Source organism: Schistocerca serialis, chromosome 8, assembly GCF_023864345.2.
Source record: "Schistocerca serialis cubense isolate TAMUIC-IGC-003099 chromosome 8, iqSchSeri2.2, whole genome shotgun sequence".
NCBI lineage: Eukaryota > Metazoa > Arthropoda > Insecta > Orthoptera > Acrididae > Schistocerca > Schistocerca serialis.
Window position 1 is genome coordinate 360,052,768 of NC_064645.1, and position 25,000 is coordinate 360,077,767.

Below are 25,000 nucleotides of genomic sequence, written 5' to 3' on the forward strand. Positions count from 1 at the left end.
TCGGGCATTAAGGCCCACTCCTCAGTACCTGGCCTGACCTCAGGTAATGAGGTCCTTGTTGATCCTGTGGCTGTCTCCAACGCCTTTGGCCGCTTTTTCGCGGAGGTTTCAAGCTCCGCCCATTACCATCCTGCCTTCCTTCCCAGGAAAGAGGCAGACGAGGCTCGGCGACCTTCCTTCCAATCGCTGAATCTGGAAACTTACAATGCCCCCTTTACTATGCGGGAACTCGAACGTGCGCTTGCACTGTCCCGGTCCTCTGCTCCGGGGCCAGATGCCATTCACGTTCAGATGCTGGCACACCTTTCTCCGGCGGGCAAAAGCTTCCTTCTTCGTACCTACAATCGCGTCTGGACCGAAGGTCAGGTCCCCATGCGTTGGCGTGACGCCGTTGTTGTTCCTATACCCAAACCCGGGAAGGATAGACACCTTCCTTCTAGTTACCGCCCCATTTCTCTTACAAGCTGTGTCTGTAAGGTGATGGAATGCATGGTTAATGCTCGGTTAGTTTGGATTCTTGAATCTCGACGACTACTTACTAATGTCCAATGCGGCTTTCGTCGCCGCCGCTCCGCTGTTGACCACCTTGTGACCTTGTCGACATTCATCATGAACAACTTTTTGCGAAGGCGCCAAACGGTAGCCGTGTTCTTCGACTTGGAGAAGGCTTATGATACCTGTTGGAGAGGAGGTATCCTCCGCACTATGCACAAGTGGGGCCTACGCGGTCGTCTGCCCCTTTTTATTGATTCCTTTTTAACGGATCGAAAGTTTAGGGTACGTGTGGGTTCCGTATTGTCCGACGTCTTCCTCCAGGAGAACGGAGTGCCTCAGGGCTCCGTCTTGAGCGTAGCCCTTTTTGCCATCGCGATCAATCCAATTATGGATTGCATTCCACCTAATGTCTCAGGCTCTCTCTTTGTCGATGACTTCGCGATCTACTGCAGTGCCCAGAGAACATGCCTCCTGGAGCGCTGCCTCCAGCGTTGTCTAGACAGCCTCTACTCATGGAGCGTGGCAAATGGCTTCCGGTTCTCTGACGAGAAGACGGTTTGTATCAACTTTTGGCGATATAAAGCGTTCCTTCCGCCATCCTTACATCTCGGTCCCGTTGTTCTCCCATTCGTGGACACAACTAAGTTTCTAGGGCTCACGTTGGACCGGAAACTGTGTTGGTCTCCACATGTCTCTTATTTGGCGGCCCGTTGTACACGTTCCCTTAATGTCCTCAGAGTTCTTAGCGGTTCATCTTGGGGAGCGGATCGCGCTGTCCTGCTTCGCTTGTATCGGTCCATAGTCCGATCGAAGCTGGATTATGGGAGCTTCGTCTACTCGTCCGCTCGGCCATCCCTCTTACGCCGGCTCAACTCCATCCACCATCGGGGGATACGTCTTGCGACCGGAGCCTTCTACACTAGTCCTGTCGAGAGTCTTTATGCTGAAGCTGCCGAGTTACCATTGACCTACCGGCGCGACATACTGCTGTGTCGGTATGCCTGCCGGCTGTTGTCTATGCCCGAACACCCCTCTTAAAAGTCCTTCTTCGCCGATTCTCTCGACCGTCAGTACGGTTTGTATGTGTCTGCCCTGCTGCCCCCCGGAGTCCGCTTCCGTCGCCTGCTTCGACAATTGGATTTTGCCCTCCCTACCACCTTCAGAGAGGGTGAGAGCCCAACACCACCTTGGCTCCAGCCTCCGGTTCGTATTTATCTCGACCTCAGCTCACTCCCGAAGGAGGGTACTCCGGCTGCAGTGTATTGCTCACGGTTTGTCGAACTTCGTGCTCGACTTGCTGGTCACACCTTTATTTACACCGATGGCTCCAAAACTGACGATGGTGTCGGCTGTGCCTTTGTCGTCGGGACCGCCACCTTTAAATACCGGCTCCTTGACCAATGTTCCAGCTTTAAGGCCGAGCTTTTTGCTCTCCATCAGGCCATTCAGTATGCCCGCCGCCACCGCCATTCATCGTATGTACTCTGCACTGACTCACTCAGTGCTCTTCAGAGCCTTGGGGCTCCCTATCCGGTCCATCCCTTGATTCAACGAATACAGCAGTCCCTCCATTCTTTCGCTGATAATGGCGGTTCTGTCAGCTTTCTGTGGGTCCCCGGACATGTAGGAGTGCCTGGGAATGAGGCTGCGGATGCTGCAGCCAAGGCTGCAGTCCTCCAGCCTCGGCCAGCCTCCCATTGTGTCCCGTCATCTGACGTTTGTGGGGATGTATGTAAGAGGCTTGTGTCCTTGTGGTGGGATGCTTGGTCATCCCTCCAAGGAAACAAGCTCCAGGCAGTAAAACCGCTCCCAACTGCTTGGACAACCTCCTCCCGACTATCTCGGCGAGAGGAGGTCCTTCTGACCAGGTTGCGGATTGGGCATTGCCGGTTTAGCCACCGCTACCTTCTGTCTGGTGACCCAGCCCCACAGTGCCCTTGTGGTCAGGCATTAACGGTGCGCCATGTTTTATTGTCGTGTCCCCGTTTTAGTCAATTTCGTGTTGTCCTGTCCCTGCCATCTACCTTACCGGATCTTTTAGCTGATGACGCTCGAGCAGCTGCTCGTCTTCTGCGTTTTATAACTTTAACTGGCTTGACCAAAGACATTTAACCTTTTTACTTATTTCATCTGCATCTTTGTCAGGTCCTTTTGATGTCCCCCCATCCCCTTGAGTTTTAGCAGGTTCCTTGTGCTCTAACACCAGTGACTGGGCGCTAATGACCTCAGCAGTTGAGCGCCCTTAAACCCTACCAAAAAAAAAAAAAAAATAAGCTCCGCATGGTAAAGTCGTCCACGGCCGTATGGAACTCACCCTTGAGGGGCACGCGTTGGGACTCAGTTGTTCTCTGCCGTCTCCGAATTGGACATACGCGGTTGACCCACAGCCGTGAGAACCCGCCCAAGTGTCGCTGTGATGCAGGGCTGACAGTGGTCCATCTTCTGATGGACTGCCCCCTTTTAGCCCCCTTGTGGCAGTTCTTTAATTTACCAGCTGCACTTCCTTTAATTCTAGGTGACGATGCCTCTATAGCTGACTCAGTTTTACGTTTTATCCGTGCAGCTGGGTTTTATCGCTCACTCTAGTGTGGGCGCTCTCGCATGATTTCTCAGGCTACACCCACTCCAGCGACTTCTGTGACGTGGATACCAAAATAGTGTCTGTTCTGGTAACAAGTTGTGTTGGTACTTCTATCAACGCTTTCCAGCTGGAGGTTCTTCGTTTGTAGTCGAGTGGTTGACCTTCTGATCCATCAACCACTGTAGTCTGTTTTACTCTAGTCAACTATTTGCTCTGCTCCTTTTAAGTGTCCTCTATTTTGTGTTATTGCCGTGTTCATTTTAGCCCTGTACCCCTTGGTGTTCTCTCCCTCTGGGTGCAGAGGTTACGCTTTTACTGTATAGGCCTTTTACAAGTATGTCTGTTTGGGACAGGGGACTGGTGACCTCGATGTTTAGCCCCCATCAAACCCCAAAACCAACCGACCAACCACGGCCGCTTGTAGTCAGGCACGCCGTGACAGGCCCTGCATTGGAGCATACCGTGGCACAGTGCCACGGTAGATACACTTGAGTGCCTTAAGATAAAGCCACAAAAGACCTCGAAATCGATTGCAAATAAACAAACAGTACTAAGTGGAAAATCAGTATGAAAATAGCCTGTGTGTCTCCCACCGGAAGGCCCCAAGAGAAAGATTCACATTGTCGCCAAATCCAGGAGCACCTGTAGACAGCGGCCAAATCGTGCGTTGGCGGGGGCGCCAATGATAAACGGCGCTCGGCGAGCGGCTGTTTGCCGATGACTGCAGGCTGCCACGAGGCCAAATTGAACTGCCGGGCACTTTGCGAGCGGGCGGCGGCGGCGGCGGCAGCAGCAGCAGCAGCAGCAGCCAGTGATTGCGCCGCACAAAAGCCGCATCGACCGCGCCGGACATCAAAGGCGCACCGCGACCCGCGGGCGGCACAACACTGCAGCGCCTGCCTGCCTGCCTGGCTGGTTGCCTACCTACCTGGCCCGCCTGCGCCTGTGCTGAGCTGGGCTGCGCTGGCGAATTTTTTTAATAAAGCCGCGGCTGCTTGTTATTAATTAAAAAAGCGGCCCCAGGGCCCGAGAGCTACTTTGCGCCGGAAGCCCCGGTACGGGCGCGTCTGGCGACAGCGACGCGAGTTCGTCTGGCACTGCCCCTTGTAACGGGCACTGCGGCGTGCCGAGCCCGTGTCGGCGGTCACGAGGGTGCAGCGCTGCACGTACCTGCCCTCTTAGTGATCTGTGGTAACCCCCGGGCACCAGAGGGACGCGTTCATGACGCGCAAGGCTTACTTGGAAGTGGTGTCAAAATGACGTTTGACTCGATACGACGACGACGGCGGTCGACAACTCCGGAGACGCCATACTGATTTCGTCGTTAATATCATAACTTGCGTGACGCGGTAGTATGACGTTCACAGCAAAGCTGCATCGAAAGTTTTTCACTAACACCTCACCTTTGCTACAATTTCTTTTAACTTAATGTCAGTTAATGTAAACCCTTCAGGATATTCTAAGATGATCGTGACGATGATCGTGACGATGATCGTGACGATGATCGTGACGATGATCGTGACGATGATCGTGACGATGATCGTGACGATGATCGTGACGATGATCGTGACGATGATCGTGACGATGATCGTGACGATGATCGTGACGATGATCGTGACGATGATCGTGACGATGATCGTGACGATGTGATGATCTTCATATAGCATGTGTTTGGCATTTTGGCATGGACATGGGTGTAGAAACGCAGAGCTATGGGGGCAAAGATAAACAGGTCCGTTCCCTCCTATATGCTGATTTTTCTAAACCTTTGTGTTTGCAACAGATTTTGTGACAGTCTTGTTATTGTAATGGAAGTATCATCTGCAGTATTCGGTGTTACTTACATACATACTAGCTGCTGTGACTTGATAATACTTAGAAATAATGCGACTGGTTGTTGTTTTCAGTATCTAATTATTGTCCAGTGTGAAAGTAATACAGGATGTCTATAATTAGTGTTGCAGTTTTGAGACGCAGTAGAATGATATTACTCCTCAGGATAACGTCAAATTTGAACTGCGTATTATTGACGGAGGGCGGGAACATTATGGAACAAAAAGATATTACAAACAGGTACTGCTGTAAGCGTCTTAAGGTAAATGAAAAGTCTAGGATGGCTATGGTTCGAGTTGCGCGTTACACCATCCGTACTGTTCAATGTGCACGACTGCACAAGTTCCACCGTCAACAGTTGTGAAACTATTAGGTAGGTAAGCCCGTCCACCATGGCAAGATCATACCACATCCGATGGGAAAAAATGGTTTTTAACTGTCCTGAGGCCAAAAAACCAAATAAATAGCAAAATAGCAGCTTTTGTCTTGGGGCTAGAAACAGAAAAAGCAAAAGAACATTGGTTTCCAATTGTCATGAGACTGCTGCAAGACACGTTCAATACACCATCCACAGTTTTCTGCCACAAGTTGAAACTGAGAGACAATGTATTCCACAGCGGACAAGGGGTCACGTTAAGAATGCGTTGCACGATGCATGCCTTTAGTTCAGCTACGTTATCTTTCAGGTAAACCAAGAGCCAAAAGTCACACGGATTAAGATCAGGTGATCTGGACGGCCAACCGGTAGGGAAGACGGCTGGTAATGCAAGCATTTCCGAAATGCCTCTGCTAACAGCCACTTTATTGGCTGTGCAGTGGGTGGAGGGTCTCCATTTTGCATAAAAATGATCCCACCCACACACCTTCGTCGTTAAAGGATTGAAATGACGTTGGTACGTAAAACGACTCTCACACCGCTTACCAGTATCGACACAGATAACGGGTCCCGCAGGACTCATTTCCTAGAAAAAGTACGCCCTACCACAAATCATGCCATCAGCCCGCACAAGTCACCTTTACAGAATGAAGTGGTACCGGTTGATGAGCATACGAATTTTCTGTTGTCGATCTTCTTCAGTTCTACATTTTGACATCTCCCCGGAGGTGGAAATGAGCTTCGTCTGTCAACACGATGTTTCATGGCCGTTCACTGTCAACTGCAATGCGAGGAAGAAGTTCCAAATCGAATGTTCGTTACTGGCAGGTCAGTAGAAAGCAACTGCTGAGCTTTGGTGATTTTGTATGGATAGCAATGCAGGATGTTTCGTAGGATCTTACGCGCCGTACTCGCAGGCATGTACGACGTACGGAAAACATCGAATCAACTGCTTTCCCCCTCTTCCAGATTGCACTTCAAGAGAACCTGTCTTTTCGAATTCTGTAATCATTTTCTCCACATTACGTTCTTCATACCCTTGACTGTCTGGAAGTTCTGCAGGGCTACTTGTAAAAGAGCTCTACCAGCATCGCGGCATCCTTCATGGAGGCAGTCACGCCGGGCGTCTCGGACGCAAAACTGAGGAACAGCCGCTGTGCCGCACGTCTTTTGGTATGCTTATTCTGACGCTTTCAATGCCATCTATTGGTCAAATTTTCGTTATTTTTTCTCTCCTTCATGTTTCCTCCTATGTCATTAAATACTGTTCTAATTTGACGTTATTTTTCGGTTCGTAGGCCTTAGAGTCCAGAACCGGTATCCCAATCAGTCAAAATTGACGAGAGCATTGAGGTAATCATTCCAACGAAGCACCACGTTCTAGATACCCATTTGGTAAAACCGCATGTCCTGCTGATCGAAGAAATCCGTAATTAATTGCTGCCCATTCCCCTCCACAGGAATCGGCTACCCTTGAAGGCCTTTGTCAAGGGACCGAAGGCGTGAAAACCGCATGGGAAGAGATCAGCACTATAAAGCGAGTGCTCAAATGTGTTCACACTTGAGTCGGGGTAACTTCTGCGATACATTTGGGATTTGGGGGCGTGCCTTACCACGAAGCAGCAACATTCCTTGTCGCAGTTTTCCCGGACGTCTCGCCTTAATTACAGGCCGTAATTTCCCCGTTCCCCAGTGACCGAGACGCCAGGTTCCTAGATACAAAGAAGGAATAGGCCACGGTAACCAAAGAACGCAGGGTGATTCGCGACCATCACGGAATTTCGCGCACCATTCCACAATGGTGGTATTCGCCAGACATGATGCCACATACGCATTCTTCATTATCCGATGGATGTCTACCGGTGTTTGTCCTTCGGCAACCAAGAAAAAAAAAATAGCTTCTTGGTCACGCTTGGAAGCATTTGGTGTACTAACGTCGCCATAGATTGTTTCCGTTTTTAACGCACGCACCTCGGAAAGAGAGGAAAGCTACCCTAATCCTTTGCCTACATGTCGGTGCTTACACACTCGCTTTGGAGTCCTGCTACATTGCATATACGCTGCAGCGACGACCTTAAACTGTAAGCAGGCTGTTTAGGTTTTTATGTTGGTAACGCCATGTAGCGCTGTATATGAAAATCACTGACTGTGCTGTGTGCACTGTGGCTGGTTGGCATTGTTGAAATATTTGCTATTGCAGTGTTGGGCAGTTGGATGTGAACTGCGCGTACCGTTGCTCAGTTGGAGTTGAGCCGCCAGCAGTGGTGGATGTGGGGAGAGAGATGGCGGAGTTTTGAGAGCGGATGATCTGGATGTGTGTCCATCAGAGACAGTAAATCTGTAAGACTGGATGTCATGAACTGATATATATATATAATGACTTTTGAGCACTATTAAGGTAAATACATTGTTTGTTATTTATCAAAATCTTTCATTTGCTAACTATGCCTGTCAGTAGTTAGTGCCTTCAATAGTTAGAATATTTTATTCAGCTGGCAGTATTGGCGCATGCTGTATTGCAGTAGTTTGAGTAACGAAGATTTTTGTGAGGTAAGTGATTCATGAAAGGTATAGGTTATTGTTAGTCAGTGCCATTATTTTGTAGGGATTATTGAAAGTCAGATTGCGTTACGCTAAAAATATTGTGTGTCAGTTTAAGCACAGTCATTTATACCCCCCCCCCCCCCCCCCCCTTACACCTTCACACTTCTCTGGAGCGCAGCTGTGTACTCCATGACAGTCCCGCCTGAGCGTCGACAAGGATTTTCGTTCTCTCTGATGATTGAGTTTGCATTCATGTTTACACTGTGTCTTCCTACATTTAATTAAATGTTGTAGAATCTTCTCGTGCAGGCGATCAGTTACAGTCGTAGCATCACTCCATTTTCCAAGACGATTATATGGCAACAAAAAGTAGATAACACTGTTTTCAGTACTTGATGAACCTGTGGGACCCAGGCGGATAACAGAGAAACTACGATCTTTTTCTCTTCAATTTGTACTCCACCACCTGGGAGTCCAGCAAGTTTTCACGACGCCACACTTGGTTTCCAGTCTCCATTTTCCCCTTCGTTAACGTTGGCCGTTCAACAGGTATTAGTCACCGTACAAATGACCGAAAACGTGCAGCCTACCCCCTCCCCCTCGTAATAGCAGTAATGGCTCCAGTGAATTCAGTCGCTGCGCCAGCTTTTTACGACCGGCGGACTGTGTTTAGACGTAAAAAGGCCCGAATGGAAATACAAACAGCTGCTGTTGCAAACGCGCGTGTTGCTTGCCGTCACTCGCACTTTCAAATTCCGTTCCAGTACATCACTACGCAACTTTCATCTCTGTTTTGAAGTCAGTTAAAACGTTACTGGAAACTGCTGTTGGCTGGCACTGCCAACACCTTAAATTCTAGCAATGATTTTCCTGGTAATAGCTCTGTTGTGTGTATATAAAGAGAGAGAGAAAGAGAGAGAGAGAGAGAGAGAGAGAGATAGAGAGAGAGAACATAATTGTTGAAAGTAATGCGCTCTAATTCGGCCAGCAATTATCGCAGAATTACCGTGCCAAATTGGGCTGTTATCCGTAATTGCTAAACAGTTAAAGTGTAGGAGAAAATTTGATATCTGGCGGCATTACTAACACGAAAGGGACACACCGGCCGAAAAAGGAGCAAAATTAGTGCCTTGGCCTGGACCCCCAAGTTAAGTACACCTCGCGCGAACCGCAGGCATCTAGAAAAAACCTGTAAGCAGTGTGTACGAGCAGAGGCGACTATGGAGTGTAACGCAGCTTGCTGGCACAAGTGATAGGTAGTACCCAGTGTGGTGTACCATTATCCGTTGTTTTATACTGAAGTAAATACCATTTTTGTTTATGTATGTATGTATGTATATAAGCCTGGAGAAAGTGAAGCAATTTATTTTTCTTCTTTCTAGGCATTAAGAGTTGGGTCCCGCAACAGTATTGGCAAATTTGGAATGATTATGCTGATGTTTAGGAAGCAAAACTGCAATAGCTTTTTCTCTGTTTATAAAGTGGATCGAACCTCCCAGTAACAAATGTAGCGGCACGCCTCTGAATTGCTTTGATGCCTTGCTTTAATCCGACATTTCAGCAGTTACACCCGTAGTTGCTGCAAGACACGTTACAGCTATTTTGACGTTTTCCTACTCGGAAATATATTAAAAGTTGTACAGAACACACAATAAATGGGCTGTCTTTGATACAGTCTTTAAAAGAATATGAAATATGTGGTTCCCTTATAGGAAAACTCATTTAGACTCAGTTCATTTACTCGCGAAATCATCATACTTCGCAGTCTCGTCGTACTCTCATGTTACACTCAGGTTTCGTTCTTCTCAACAACGAAATTCAAAGTCTTCCCTCTGGTTATTTCCTTTCAGCAGAAACAAACATACATTTGATAGATGTCCAGGAAACAAAGAAGGAACATCGTCTGGTGTCAACTTGGGAATAGTTGTACTAACTGTTAGCAAAAGAACCATGTGCTACTCTAATTTTACCTTCAGTAACTACGTCGTTTTCGGAGAAATGTCCTGCAAAAGCAATAGAATGCTTCCCAGGTGTGAACTCTGTGGTGAATTGCTCACACCCACTTAGCCCGAATATTTGCGTCTCGTGGAAACAAAAATACAGAAACGTTTTTTCCTGGTCCCGACCCCCTGCCCTGTAATTCACAGTACAACCTCTAATACACTCAATAATGGCTCGTACGAGCGTTTGCACGCGGTTTCCTTCATAAGTGTGCCACATACCGAAGCACGACGTTAGGCCTGGATATTTAAGACACGTGACTAAGAAGGGGAACGTGCCTGGTCACTACCGATTTCATCCCAATGTATGGTATATAGTACGCGAATGTTGTCATCACTTCTGCAAAATCTGGGAAACTTAAAAGAGCAGTATACAGAATTTAGACTGGTTTGATGAATCACTACGTGGAGAACAAAAACTTTCTTTTAACAAAGTCGTATGGAAGATATCCACAGTTACACGACAACATTTTTTCAAGATAAAGAATTGCCATTGTGCAGTCTCCCCAATTGAACTCCGTTAATGCAATCCAGGAATGTCAGTTTTTATTATCAGGCAAAGAATTTGACCAAAAAGTTTCAAAACTGCTCTTAGCTTATCAAGAGAGCCAAAGACTGTATCAAAATACGTTCCATTGTACATCAGCAGCTATCCTTGCCAATACATGGTGAAATGATGCGTTCCGTGTGGCCTGCAGCCAAACTGTAAGATGAGAGGGAATGTGAGAGCGAACCTTTTATGAATGTAAATAGTTTTTTTTCTATATAAACTTTAAAAGAACCATGTAACTGTAAAAATACGACGTTTATAGTGTGTTAAAGACGCCACAAAAATTATTTCTTGCCCTGTTTTTACGATAAATATCACCCCTGCCTGTGTAAATTATCAGCTGTGAAGTAATGTATTTTTATATCTGTAGTTCTCGGGTATACCTTACAATCCCTTCCTGGAAATTTATTTTCATTCCCAAATTTTCCTTTGCCTTTTTCTGTTCAAGCCTTTTACGAAAATGTTAATGCATGCATATTGAACACTATTTCTGTTTATTTGCAGTGTAAGTAATGTAAAAATTGTAAATAAAAGTAACACAAATGGCTCATACCTCGCCCGCCTCGCCCCAAAATTTTCTCCAAACGTCTCGCCGCGTGGAACGCCCACTTGTCACTTGCGCAGCTGTCCAATGTCTGGGTGTACCATACATCTGGACTAAATCGGCGATGAGGAGCAGGCGTGGTCCCCTTGTGAGTCAGGCAACATACCGCGAATGTCGCACACGAGAGGATTTTTTTCCGCCTACTCATCCACATTAATAGCACGAAAGACCCGTTCCCAAAGATTGGAAAGTTACCAATATTCAAGAAACCAATATTCAAGAAACGTAGTAGGAGTAATCCAGTTCATTACAGGCCCATATCGTTAACGTCGATATGCAGCGGAATTTTGGAACGTATATTGCGTTCGAACATTATGAATTACCTCGAAGGAAACTGTCTACTGAGACACAGTCAACACCGGTTTAGAAAACATCATTCTTGTGAAACACAGCTAGCTCTTTACTCGCACGAAGTGTAGAGTGCTATTGACAAGGGGTTTCAAATTTATTCCGTATTTCTAGATTTCCAGATGAAACCTTCCCGTCTCCTCTGTCTCTTTTGTTACGCAACCATCCCTTTTACAATAACCTATGAAACCTTCCCTTAGGATTTCTACCTCTTGCTTAATAATAACAAATGAAATTTTCCCTTTTAAATTAATCTTCTTACTCAATCTTCACACACAAATTTAATTGCTGCTTATTAAAAGTGATTTTCTGATTATTTCGACGAAACATAGAATGTGTCGTCGTGGCCCTCAGTGGTTACCTGCAATAACCCAAAACTGTTCCTTATCTTCTTACTGTTACTGGATCGCCATCTGACTGCTACATCGAACTGCGACATGAATATACTTACGCTGTTTTACTATACTCTATTAGCTGCTGGTGGGCTGTCATAATAAGTGGCTGTATTTATTACCAAAGATGACGTTGTTCTTTAATAGCAAAGCTGACGTTATTCATTAATTAATTTGACTGAAGTTACGTAATTCATAGTTAAACTTTTTCTTGACAACAATAAAATTTTGCAAAGTTTTACGTTGATGGTTCTTGAGATGGATTATAATCAGTAATTCAATATTGCTGGCAAAAATTAATTATATTGTGAATGAAATGATTATACAAACGTTCAAATGGGACTTACTTTTTACAATAATCTTACAACTAGCAATGCGCAAACATACCTTCAGTAGTCTTGATTTTCTCAAAAAAAAATTCAGTAATATTAGTTCCTCTTACGATAATAGTTAGCTGATGTCTCTGTACATCCGTTTATAATCTCTTGTAAATCATAGCTGGTGGCTGGCAGGCACACCGCTCCTCTCAACCTCTCGCTTCAGACCTGCTACCAACTCGCTTCACATCTCGCCACTTCCTACGAACGCTGTAGTGCGGTCTCTCCTGCCAACAATGCTTTCTGTTGCTACCATTACAAAATGTATCAATGCGCGGTCTTTCCCGCTCTTTTTTTAAAATGTATCCATATGCGGTCTCTCCCGCCCTTTTTAAAATTAGATAAATTTGCGGTCTCTCTTGCCAACAATACTTTGGTGCAGACATTCCCTGCTACCACAATTATTTCCAACATAACAAATATTAATTATTCCTACTTAATTCTATTAATAAAATATAAACATCTTTCATAAATTGTGGTTTGACAACAGACAATAGAAATATACATGTCTTACACAGAAGGCTGTTGATTATGCGCCACACAAGGGCTTGTAGTGAAACTACGTGCTTACGGAATATCGCTCAATTGTGTGACTGGATTTGTGATTTCCTGTCAGAAGGGTCACAGTTCGTAGTAACTGACGGAATGTCATTGAGTGAAACGGTAGTGATTTCTGGCGTTTTCTGAGGTACTGTTACAGGACTTCCGCTGTTCCTTATCGATGTAAACGATGTGGGAGACGATCTGAGCTACTGCCTTAGGTTGTTTGTAGATGATGCTGTCGTTTATCTTGTAGTAAAATCATCAAAAGACCAAAGCAAACTGCAAAATGATTTAGGAAAGATATGTGTGGTGCGAAATTGGCAACTGACCCTAAATAACGAAAAGTGAGGGTATCCACATGAATGCTAAAAGGAATCCGTTTAACTTCGGTTACACGACAAATCAGTCAAATCTAAACGCTGTAAATTCACCTACATACCTAGGAACTACAATCACGAACAACTTAAATTGAAAAGAACACGTAGAAAATGTTGTGGGGGCGGGGGGGGGGGGGGGGGGGGGGGGGGGAAGGCGGACGAAAGACTGCTTTTTACTGGCAGAACACTTACAAGAGGCAACAGATCTGCTAGACTGCGTAGACGACGCTTATCCATCCTCTTCTGGAGTACTGCTGCCGTGGTGTGGGATCCCTACCAGGAAGGAGTAACGGAGCACATCAGAAAAGTTCAAAGAAGAGCAGCACTTCTTGTGTTACCGTGAAATCGGGGAGAGAGTGTCACTGAAATGATACAGTATTTGTGGTGGACATCATTAAAACAAAGGAACTTTCCGTTGTCGTGGGAACTTCTTACGAAATTTCAGTCACCAACTTTCTCCTCCAAGTGCGCAGGTATTTCGTTGATGCCGACGTACATAGAAAGAAATGATCTGGTCATCGTAATAAAATAAGGGAAATCAGAGCTCGCACAGAAAGATATAGGTGTTTTTTTTCCGTTTGCTGTTCGGTATGTAATAATAGAGAATTACTGTGAAGGTAGTTTGATGAACACTCTGCCAGGCACTGAAGTGTGATTTGCAGAGTATCCATGTAAATGCAGACACGTTGACTCTAAACAGAATTTCTGCCCCAGCACTCATGGATGTCCTTACATTCGCTCGAGAAATAAACATTACGGCAAAGAAGAGCATTGACAAAAAGTGTTGCTGGTGTCCATTTGCGTGCGACGGATCTGCTGTGTACTCGGAGAACAGGAGCCCCTGCGGCATCTAAAAAATCTAAGTCTACAGTCTGCAAGCCACCGGAAGTTACTTCTGGTACCACTATCTTTACGCCACTTACTCTACTGCATTCGTGAATGGAGCCTAGAAAGAATTATTGTCGGTAAATCTCCTTACCAGTTGTAACTTCCCTGATTTTACCGTCTTATTAGTTTTGGGAAAGATAACTTGAAGTAATAGGTTGCGCTAGTCTTCCTGTTATGTTCAGACTCTGAATTTCAATAGTAAAAATATCTGTGATGCAGAACGCCTCTCTTGTACCGTCTGTCATTAGATACTACAGAACATTTGCGTAAGGGTCTCACTCGCTATCGCACCGACCGAACGATCCCTTAGCGAAACTCTGAGCCCTACGTTATATGCCCTACCTCTTATCTCTGTGTCTGTGTGTGTGTGTGTGTGTGTGTGTGTGTGTGTGTGTGTGTGTGTGTGTGTGTCCTGGTTAACGACCTAAGCTGATGAACAATTCTTGGTCGAGGAAATGTTAGATTTTTCGTGGAAGAATATCATTTCCGTAAGGTTCTTCCAATGAATCCGTGTGGTTCAGCTTTTCCTGTAGTTTTTTTCATCTGATCATTGCAGTTCTGGTCGGTTCAGCTGTTCGCTCCTGGGAGCTCCAGGGATCTTGCTGTTTGCAGTGATTTATAGCCAGTAGCATAACCAAACGGTAGTGGATCTCTTCGGCTATTTGTGAGCAACACTTTTCACTTCTTCACGTTGAGGGTCCACTGCCAATCCTGCCGAGTTGTCGATCTGCTCTCGGTCTCGAATGCCGCTTCGTCTTAGCATTTTCAGTGTCGACACTAGAATGGAGCACACACTACCAAAGATTTCCTTCCCGACCGAGCACAGTTTCCCTGATGGCCTGCCCCCTACACAGAGTCGCCACGTGCAGCGCCAGCGACGCACAGAAGCGAATGCGTCGGCGAGTCTCGCGCCGCGCCCTCTGTCGTAAGTGCGGTGCCGCTGCCGCCGCACGCAGTGTGTGTGTGTGTGTGTGTGTGTGTGTGTGTGTGTGTGTGTGTGTGTGTCGCAAGCGCCGGCCACACACACTATCTGTTTCTGCTCTGCTCTCCTCTCCTCTCCTCGCCGCACTCTGGCCGCCTCGCCGTCCTCGCCCGCCTTATCTGCCGCCGAACAGCCGATAAGCGCTGCCGCGGCGCCGCCGCAAGCCGCGCCTCAGTGACCTCCCGCACAGAGACGGCTGCAACGCTGCCATTCTGCAGGTGACGAATGCCGCCCGCATACAGCAGGTAACTCTGTTAACGCCGCCCGAACCGTTTCGCTCGCGGGTATCGGCCGACAGTTGTGAAACTAGATTCACACCAGGGCGTAGGCTGCTGAAAGTCAGTAACCTGTTGCTGTGATGTGTTTTACTGCCATAGATACCAATCCACAGTTGCTACAAATAACTGACTTTCTATTTCTCCGTCGAATTCTCAGTGAGAAGGTAACCTACCACCAGTAAGACGTCACGTTAACTGAGGACACATACCCAGGATTCTATAGTCACTTCTATTGGCTCATTTCATCCACAACTTGTGTCGGTATGCCCCCACTTCCGCGTCGGCGGTTGCCACGTGGCCCCCACTTCCGCGTCGGCAGTTGCCACGTGGCCCCCACTTCCGCGTCGGCCGGTGCAGCACTGCCTGCGCTTCTGGCTCGGCGAATGCAGACATGCCTCCACGCTGCCGCACATTATCTGCATGTCCCCTGTCAGCACATGAAATCTCCGAATTCGTGGTGGCTACTATAAGCACGCATTTTCTGCGTTTCCACAAACTTCGTTTGCCCAATGACGACGTTCGGCATGTTTGAACCATATTTTCAAAGGGAGCTATGGTCAGCACGCAGAGACTGCGTTTCCATTGTGGATACTATCGGCATTAGTTACCCGCATTTGCACAGTTGCTACTGTTGGCATGGCTTAATTGCATTTCCACAACGGCTGCTTTTGGTGTGCGTATCTGCAATTCTATAATGACTTGTACTTCGACCTGCAAGTGCGTGATATTACTTACACGCCTCATTACCACTTACGTTTTGAGTCCCATAGTGCTCAGAGCCATTTTAACCATTTTGAACCACTTAAGTTTCACTTTCGCCATTTCGGCATAGCATTCCTCACGTTACTCTCCCCTCTTCACGTTTATGGCTTATTTTCCAAAATTTCCTTCCCCTGTGCAAAGGAAAGCGCTAATTTACTTTCAGGTTGAATCGTCCGTCGCTTTTCTGCTACATATATTGAAATTCTACTCCATCCCCTTCTTTAATTTAGATTAATCTTACTGAGTTTTAAACCTGTTTTTGTACATTAATTTTTATTACCCAAATAATGGCATAAATTGTAGAGAACCCTCAAAGTTGTCATATTAATTTCCTTCATTGCTTGATGAGTAGTTTAGACTCAAAGTTCATTGTCAAATCATCCAATAAACTATACAGTAACACATACGAGGCAGCCACACGAACGTTCATTGTAGTTGAACGTATCTCTCGTATGAAGCATTAAAAGGCTCAAATTCATTCACTAAATGAGGCGAATGATGTTTAGCCCTATGTTGATCTGTACTAAAGATACGTTTAATTACAATGAGCATTCATGTAGCCGTCGTAACGTTTTACTGCACAGCTTATTCGGTGTTTTATTAATGGGTATAGGCTCGAAACAAGTCATCCAGTAGTAAAGGAAATAAATATTAAAACTTTGATTGTTTCTTGCAATTTATTCAGTTATTTGGTTAACCAGAATAACTGCTGATGTCATGTCCTCTAGAATCCTGAAAATTAATGCATTTTTATTACCTTAGCTTTAAAGTTTGTTGCTGCGTTAATGTGTCTTGTAACTAACGTGTTCCGCTGTTTACCCTTTATTCTACTTAACTTAATGTTTGGCCTTACTCACACGTTGTATTTCCATTAGGCGTTACATATATAATGTGTGGGTGAACTCGTAAAGAGTCTGCATTGTTACTGATCATCAGGTGATGGCTGTGTAATTTTGCTCCACCTGCGCTATCTTTTTCAAGAGAGTACAGTACGCCAGGAAGCTTGTAGGCATAGTAAGAAAGGCGCCAGCTCATTCTGTTACACAGGCTACAGTGTGTAGAAAGAGGGGATTTGATTACAGCGGTTGCTCGATAAGGAGCTTTCTAAATGCAAAGCTTAATTCCTTACTAAACACTATGTAAGAACATTTTCTCAATTCGCGCTTCCGCGCTGAGAACTTTTCTGCCTTCTTTGCATAGCTAGCCAGTTAGTTTTAAGCACTCCAACTTTGTCAGTGTTGCGTCTCAAGTTCTTACACGTTAGAGATAAATTCTCATCTCATCCCGCGCTCAAGAAGTTTCCTTTAACACCTCCCCGACCTCGCCTGTTCCCGCGGAATTACTGCGAAGCGCGTAACCTCCGTGGTTTCCTGCAGGAACGGCGCGGTTTAGTGGGACGCCCTACCGCCACGTAGCGGGCTGCACTTCGCCCCACGCTACTTAGGCGCCCGCGTAGTGTCGACAGGGTGAGGAGGAGATCCTTTCAACACACCTGCTCGAAACCCACCTCACTTCAAACTTCACAAACTTGGCTGCATAGAAGCTGTCGCATAAAGAAACGATTGCAACCATAAAGCTTTAACTCATTTTCGGAACACAGCAAGTGTGGTCGTTTATCCTATTTTGCCTAAATTTTATTTATACTGTAGTTAACTTGACATATCTTAGTTAATTCGTCGTAATTTTCTCCTCACGGGCGTCACTAACTACTTCGTATTTGCTACAAAACTCACCTAACCAGAAACCATTTTTGTTCGTTGCATGGCCGTGCGGTTAAAGGCGCTGCAGTCTGGAACCGCAAGACCGCAGGTTCGAATCCTGCCTCGGGCATGGCTGTTTGTGATGTCCTTAGGTTAGTTAGGTTTAACTAGTTCTAAGTTCTAGGGGACTAATGACCCCAGCAGTTGAGTCCCATAGTGCTCAGAGCCATTTGAACCATTTTTTTGTTCGTTGCAGGACGTCGTCTTTCCTTGCTCTTACAATCCACCTTATCAATAGTCTCTTGTAACGATCAGATTGTGAAGCTTTATCATTTTATTTCCCTCTTCATATGTATCAATCGATCGCACCCTTTCGAAATTCTTCCAAATAGTTTTCATGAATTGTTTAAAGCCTGAAGATTTAATTTCTGGAAGTTAGTACCTGCTTCCTTTCCACAAGGCTTTTTGCCTTGTGGAATATTTGCTACGATGTCCTTTGTGCACCTTTGTTCGTTCACTCAACTTCAGAAATGGAAAAACGCGTCCATTTCTTCGAGAGATGTGGCTGTATACAAAAAATACTAAGGGTAATTTTCTGGAGAAGTGTTCGAAATGTAAATAGTAATTCTCTGTAATATTTGTTTTGCTTGCCTCATAATTAGGACTCGGATCGGTAGCTTTTCAATAAATATTAGAGAACATCAATGAGCAACTTCTAAGTACGATTATGTAGATCACAGATAATTTTAATTCATTTGTGCCCTCGTTGTTTCACTTTCTTCCCAAGGAGGAGACAGTGAATACAAAGTTCATTTCTAATACCCCACTGAAATAGATCAGACGTACTCTCTCTCTCTCTCTCTCTCTCTCTCTCTCTCTCTTTCTCTCTCTTTTTGTCTGCCATTAGTCGTATATCATACACAGAAGGTTTAATCGACCATTACATACATCGGCATGCGCAGTTATAAATATGACAGAAAAATTGTTGTTAAAGACCGCACACCAGTGAGTTGTGCGAATCGAAAGCGAAATTTTCGCTTTGTACCTCCTAACATGTTTGCAATTTCCATTGAACTAAAACAAGTACACCAACGGATTTTAAGGAATGTTAAGACAGTCGAAGTAGTAAGGACTCACAGTAGAAATGAGAGTTCTACATTCAGTGAATGTACTCGGAGCAGTCTCTAAGACGGTCGATTATGAAAGGTGAAAACATTACCAGATAAAGATTTGAACCCGTCCACTTGCCATTTCATGGGTCGCAAACACCACTTTAACAGAAATGAGGAGAGGTGAGGGTTATGTCTGTGATACTGCTGTCGATGGCATTGAGTATGCCCGATACAAGAATGGTGCTATGTAGTGGCAGAGGTGTCACCGTGAAAAATTACTGAATACCGTTTCAACTTGTCGCAAATGGTTGACATTAAGAGCGATATGAGAATTCAGTACTCTCAAGACATCGGTCTCTTTGGTGTATTCCATTATCCTATTCTCCTCTTCCTCCCCCGCCTCCCCCTCCCCCCCCCCCCCCCCCCAATGATGCAAAAATTTGCAATACAATGTTATTCTTACTGGTTACATTTCGTGGCATACCCTCAAAACTATTCAGCATTTTGTTATTTTATTATCTTTCCGTCGAATTAGAAGTTCAACCAAACTACTCTAAATATATACGTCAGCAGTTTGTATAGGAGGTCGTGCTGAAAGCTAACACCTCCGAATTTTTTGTGTGTGAACTCTCAAAGATTTTCAAATAAATTTCGTAGTAGTATGGGAATAGCTATTATGGACGCTATGACAATAGTAAAAAAGCCACAGGTATTTTTGTGACCGCTCTTTTTAGTGACGCGTTTCGAAAATATCAGATTCGGATAACAGGCGTTTTCAAAACCAATTAAAAGTTCCGAACACTTTGTACAAATGTGGTACAGCCAGATGTTATACTTAACAATTAAGGGAACACACACTATACAATGTACTGAGTCAACTTGAGTGTGCCATATTGAATAGGAACTAAACATCAGTGGCTGAACAGGAAATTAAAGTCGCCGTAAGTTAAAGCAACGAATACCAAAAAACTCGTACAGAAAGACAGTAATCGCAAGCTTAACGGTAAAGAAGTCATGTGCATAGTTTTCTATCTTGCAGTAAAAATTATAGTAGACGTAATCAAGTCATAAACTGCCTTGGTAGGGGTAGGGCCAGTCAGAAACGTTTATTTAGGTTCGCGGATATGTTTTGGTAAGGCACGAAACACAATGACAGGAATATTGTTTGTACATGTTGTCACACACTGAAATGTGACAACAAACAATTATGAGCGTACGCAAGAATATCGTAATCTATATAAAAAGATATAACAACTTACAGGTTCCATATCCCTATCATTATACACCGCAGAGTCAAAGAAACTGGAACACCTGCCTAATATCGTGTAGGGTCCCCGCGAACACGCAGAAGTGCCGCAACACGACGTGACATGGACTCGACTAATGTCTGAAGTAGTGCTGGTGGGAACTGGCAACATGGATCCTGCAGGGGTGCCCATAAATCCGTAAGAGTACGAGAGAGTGGAGATCTCTTCTGAGCAGCACGTTGCAAGACATCCCAAATACGCTCAATAACTTTCATGTCTGGGGAGTTTGGTGACCAGCGGAAGCGATTAAACTCGGAAGCGTGTTTCTGGAGCCACTCTGTAGCAATTCAGGAGGTGTGGGGTGTCGCATTGTCTTGCTGGAATTGTCCAAGTCCATCGAAATCCACAAAGGTCATGAGTGGATGCACACTAAAACAGGATGCTTACGTACGTAACACCTGTCGGAGTCGTATCTAGACATATCAAGGGTCCCATATCACTCAGACTGCACATGCCCCACACCATTACAGAGTCTCCATCAGCTTGAACAGTCTCCTGCCGACATGCAGGGTCCATGGATTCATGAGGTTGACTCGATACCCGTACACGTCCATCGTATCGATAAAATTTGAAACGACACTCGTCCGGCCAGGCAACATGTTTCCAGTCATAAACTGTCCATTGCCGGTGTTGACGGGCCAGTCGAGGCTTAAATCTTTGTGTCGTGCAGTGATCAAGGGTACACGAGTGGGCCTTGGGCTCCAGAAGCCCATATCGATGAAGTTTCGTTGAATGGTTCCCACGCTGACACTTGTTGACGCCCCAGAATTGAAATCTGAAAAACATTGCGGAGTGATTGCACTTCTGACACGTTGAACGACTCTCTTCAGTTGTTATTGGTCCCTTCTTGCAGGATTTTTTTCCGGCCACACCGATGTCGGAGATAAGATGTTTTACAGAATTCCTGATATTCACGACACGCTCGTGAAAAGATCGTACGGGGAAATGCCCACTTCATCGCTACCTCGGAGATGCTGTGTCCCTTCGCTCGTGTGCCGACAGTAACACCACTTTAAAACTCACTTAAATCTTGATAATCTGCCATTCCAGTAGCAGTAACCGATCTAAGAATTGCTCCGGACACTTGTTGTATTATACAGGCATTGCCGATAGCAACGCTGTATTATGCCTGTTTACACATCTCTGTATTTGAATACGCATGCCTATACCAGTTTTTTTGGCGCTTCAGTGTACAACTGCATAGAGATCATACCAACATGCACATAGTTTTATGATGATAGGGTTATGAAACCTGACCGTTTGTTTTAACTTTTTATGTATATTATGATATATCCGTGTACACGCATTATTGTTCGGTGTCATTTTGTGGTTGTACAACAACATATACATACAATATTCCTGTAATTTTTTTAATTTAATTTTATCCATATTTCGCAGCTTCAAACGTGACTGTATGCAATACATTGGAAGTATGATTTAACAAACACCTTCGGTCACAAGTTTTCCTGTTCTATTAAGTGCACGATGTGTGGTGTCACACCCAGACACCACACTTGCTAGGTGGTAGCCTTTAAATCGGCCGCGGTCCGTTAGTATACGTCGGACCCGCGTGTCGCCACTATCAGTGATTGCAGACCGAGCGCCGCCACACGGCAGGTCTAGTCAGCACTCGCCCCAGTTGTACAGCCGTCTTTGCTAGCGACGGTTCACTGTCTACATCCGTTCTCATTAGCAGAGACGACAGTTTAGCATAGCCTTCAGCTACGTCATTTGCTACGACCTAGCAAGGCGCCATATTCAGTTACTATTGTGAACAGATAATATTGTGAATCATGTACCGTCAAGAGCGACGTTCCTCATTAATGGATTAAAGTTAAGTATCTAATTACGTCCGCTTTCTGAATTACCATTCCTTGTCATGTTCCAGACCTCACGTCAGTATAGTTCTTCCCTCTTCACGCCAGCCTGCGTGAGCTAAAACGCGTACATTTCGGCCTCTGCTAGTAACACGGTGTTGGCTCTTCTGCCAACACAACACGATGCATTTCGGACCCCTAATTACGACAAATAACACCTGATGATGAACCCACATGGTCCGAAATGCATCTTGTACTTAATAAAACACGAAAAGTTGTGACTAAAGGCGTTTGTTATTTCATACTTCCTGTCATAATGTTTCGTGCCTTCCCACAGACCTACTGTGCGAACCTAAATAAATCTTTCTGATTGGCCCTACCCCTACCTCGGTACTTTGACACTCTCACGTAAACTGTAATTTTTACTACAAGATATAAAACATGTACACGACTTTTTCTACCGTTATTCTTACGGTTACTGCCTTTCTGTATGCCTTTTTTTTGGGATTCATTGCCTTGCGGCCGCTTTAGTTTTCTTGCAAGGCTCTCCAGTGACGGATGTTAAGTTCCTATTCAATATGGCACACTTACAGTGACTCAGTACATTGTGTGGTGTCTGTTCCCTTAATTGGTATGTATAATACTTGGTATACCACATTTGTGCAATGTGTTCGCAACATGTATTTGGTTCTGTAAACATCTCTCTTCAGAATCTGGTGATATTTTCGAAACGCGTCATTAAAGAGAGTGGTCACAGAAACACCTGTAGCTATTTTACTATTATTACAGCGTCCATAAGTTATTCCCGTACTAGTATCTAGTATCAACATGGGCGCACACCTCATTTGTGATTTTACATTACAATTGCAAAACAAACTTTATTAACATTCTAAATTTTTATTGATCATGTCTACATATATATTTATCTGCATAGTAAATCTGCCGACGAGCAAGTGTCTCCCAACGAGAGAAAGGGTTTTTGATACAGTCACAGTGGAACATTTTACTTCGTTTTCTGAGCAACACCCCCACCCCTGCTTGCACCGCTACATCACTGTCAAAGTGGAGGGTCTTCTTTAAGTTTTGGAAACAGATGAAAATCGAATGAGACAGTCAGGACTGGACGGAGAATGATCGATGAGTGACCCAAAGGCGGCGGATTGTTACAGACGTAGCAGCGTTCGTGTGTGGTCTGGTGTTATCTTGCTGGAGGAGAGGATGCTGAGTATGCGGACGAACACTTCGAATTTGTGCTTTGTTTTCTGAGGGTCTCTCACGTACCTACGTAGTCACGAAACAGACTGCCACGTTACACGCTACGGTTGGGAGCCCTCTAGCGGCAGGAGGTTGTAGCTTGTCAGCGAAGCGGGAAAGTCGACCGAGCAATATGCATGACACGCGTTACCCCAGCCGATATTGAGAACTTCCTTTCGGCACTCACTCGTACCAAAATAAATTTTTCTGCCTATTCAAGTGATCTCATCCTTAGTTTTTATTCCGAGACGCTGGTAATTGTAAGCTGGCCACGTGCCCCCGTGCTCTACAAGACTTAACACTGCGGCAAGGACGGAGAGCTCGCTAAGGCCAAGAGGTGGCCCAGATGCGCCTTATCTCTGAGGTCAGAGTCCCGGCGATAAGCCGCAAGCGTGCAGCGCCGTCGCCGCGAATCCTGCCGCGCGCAGTGGGTGTGTCCGTCCACGGAGGCGGCAGCAGCAGCAGCAGCAGCAGCAGCAGCAGCAGCGGCGGTGCTACCAGGCCTGGGGACCTTGTTGTACAGCCAGCGTTCCACAGCTTTCTTCATAACTATCAATCCTATCTCTCTTCCTGTCAAGTAAGGAGTACAAACTTGTCTCCCGCCCTCCATCCCCCTAACGTCGAAAGATATACAGTACGTACTTCAGATTCGTCTGAGTATGTTAAACATGCTTTGGTATCTGTACTTCACCAACCAGACAGTGTTACATCTTGTGTAGTAAGAAAGTGCGATATGGCTGATTTAAATCCCAGATTCCCAACCAGTATGTAAATATGGAATATGACTCCTGCGGGACCTTACTAATTGATTTAGCCTGCCTGACATGTCTTACGGGAAGATCGCATAGTCGACGATATAAGTATTGACAATGCTGAATTAACAGTAAAGGAGGAACACACTACCACGTTCCAGAATAAAAATTAATTGCAAGCACTATAATGATGGTTTATAATCGCAGCCCTTATCATCTAGGTACAAGGAATAGCTGAAAAGTATCCACTTCCCGTCGTCTTCTTGTTTAATTGTTTTCTAATTGAATAAAAATTTGCAGTGCATAATCATGTTCCTACAGCAACTAACTTAAAGTATATTCTTACAAGGTACACTTCAAGTTTCACTTTCGGGTGCAAATAATAAGCTTTGTGATTGACGACGTAGGTTTTCGCAGTGCCGTTTTGATTAAGAGCTACTTGCAGATCTTGTCGCGTCAAATTCGTATTCAGTCTCAAGCTTTCGACGACTATCTCCGTCGTTGTCGCCGTCGTCGTCAGTAGATGGATGCCGGCCGTTTACTACTTTCTTCCAGTTGTCCGATTTGTGACACAAAGACGTCACGAAGTTGGGGGCTTTAGTATGCACCGGAAAAATGAGTCATACATTATCCAGATACATGGTTACCAATGTCGTTCCATCACACACACAGAGATATAAACTATGGCAACATATGTGAGTTCCGTATGCTAATCTTAGTAGAAACAGGAACTGGTTGAAATGCGTGGAATTGCTATTATGACTATTGAACTTACCTTGTTCTCTTTTTCACCCCCTATGTTGTTGTTACAGAAGCTCTTTTGCTAGGGGGTATCGACAACATTCAGGGAATGTATTCATTCTGTTGTGTAGTTAACGCCTTCATCTTCTTTCATCATTTATCAATGGATTTCACCGGCCGTTGTGGCCGAGCGGTTCTGGGCACTACAGTCTGGAACCGGGCTACTGCTACGGTCGCAGATTCGAATCCTGCCTCGGGTATGGATGTGTGTGATGTCCTTAGGTTGGTTAGGTCTAAGTAGTTCTAAGTTCTAGGGGACTGATGACCTCAGATGTTAAGTCCCATAGTGCTCAGAGCCATTTGAACCATTTTATCAATGCATTTCAG

General features: G+C 45.2%; 1 protein-coding gene across 17 annotated transcripts in view; it reads left to right on the forward strand.

Annotated features, from left to right (window-relative positions):
- The first annotated feature begins 15,073 nt into the window (after positions 1 to 15,073).
- LOC126416640 (CUGBP Elav-like family member 2) overlaps positions 15,074 to 25,000 on the forward strand; it is a 764,867-nt gene continuing 754,940 nt past the window's right edge. For all 17 annotated transcript variants that reach the window (XM_050084411.1, XM_050084416.1, XM_050084409.1 and 14 more), the window contains exon 1: positions 15,074 to 15,135. In XM_050084411.1, the coding sequence (XP_049940368.1) occupies positions 15,116 to 15,135 (20 nt within the window). In that variant the 5' untranslated portion in view covers positions 15,074 to 15,115. The remainder of the gene's footprint in view (positions 15,136 to 25,000) is intronic.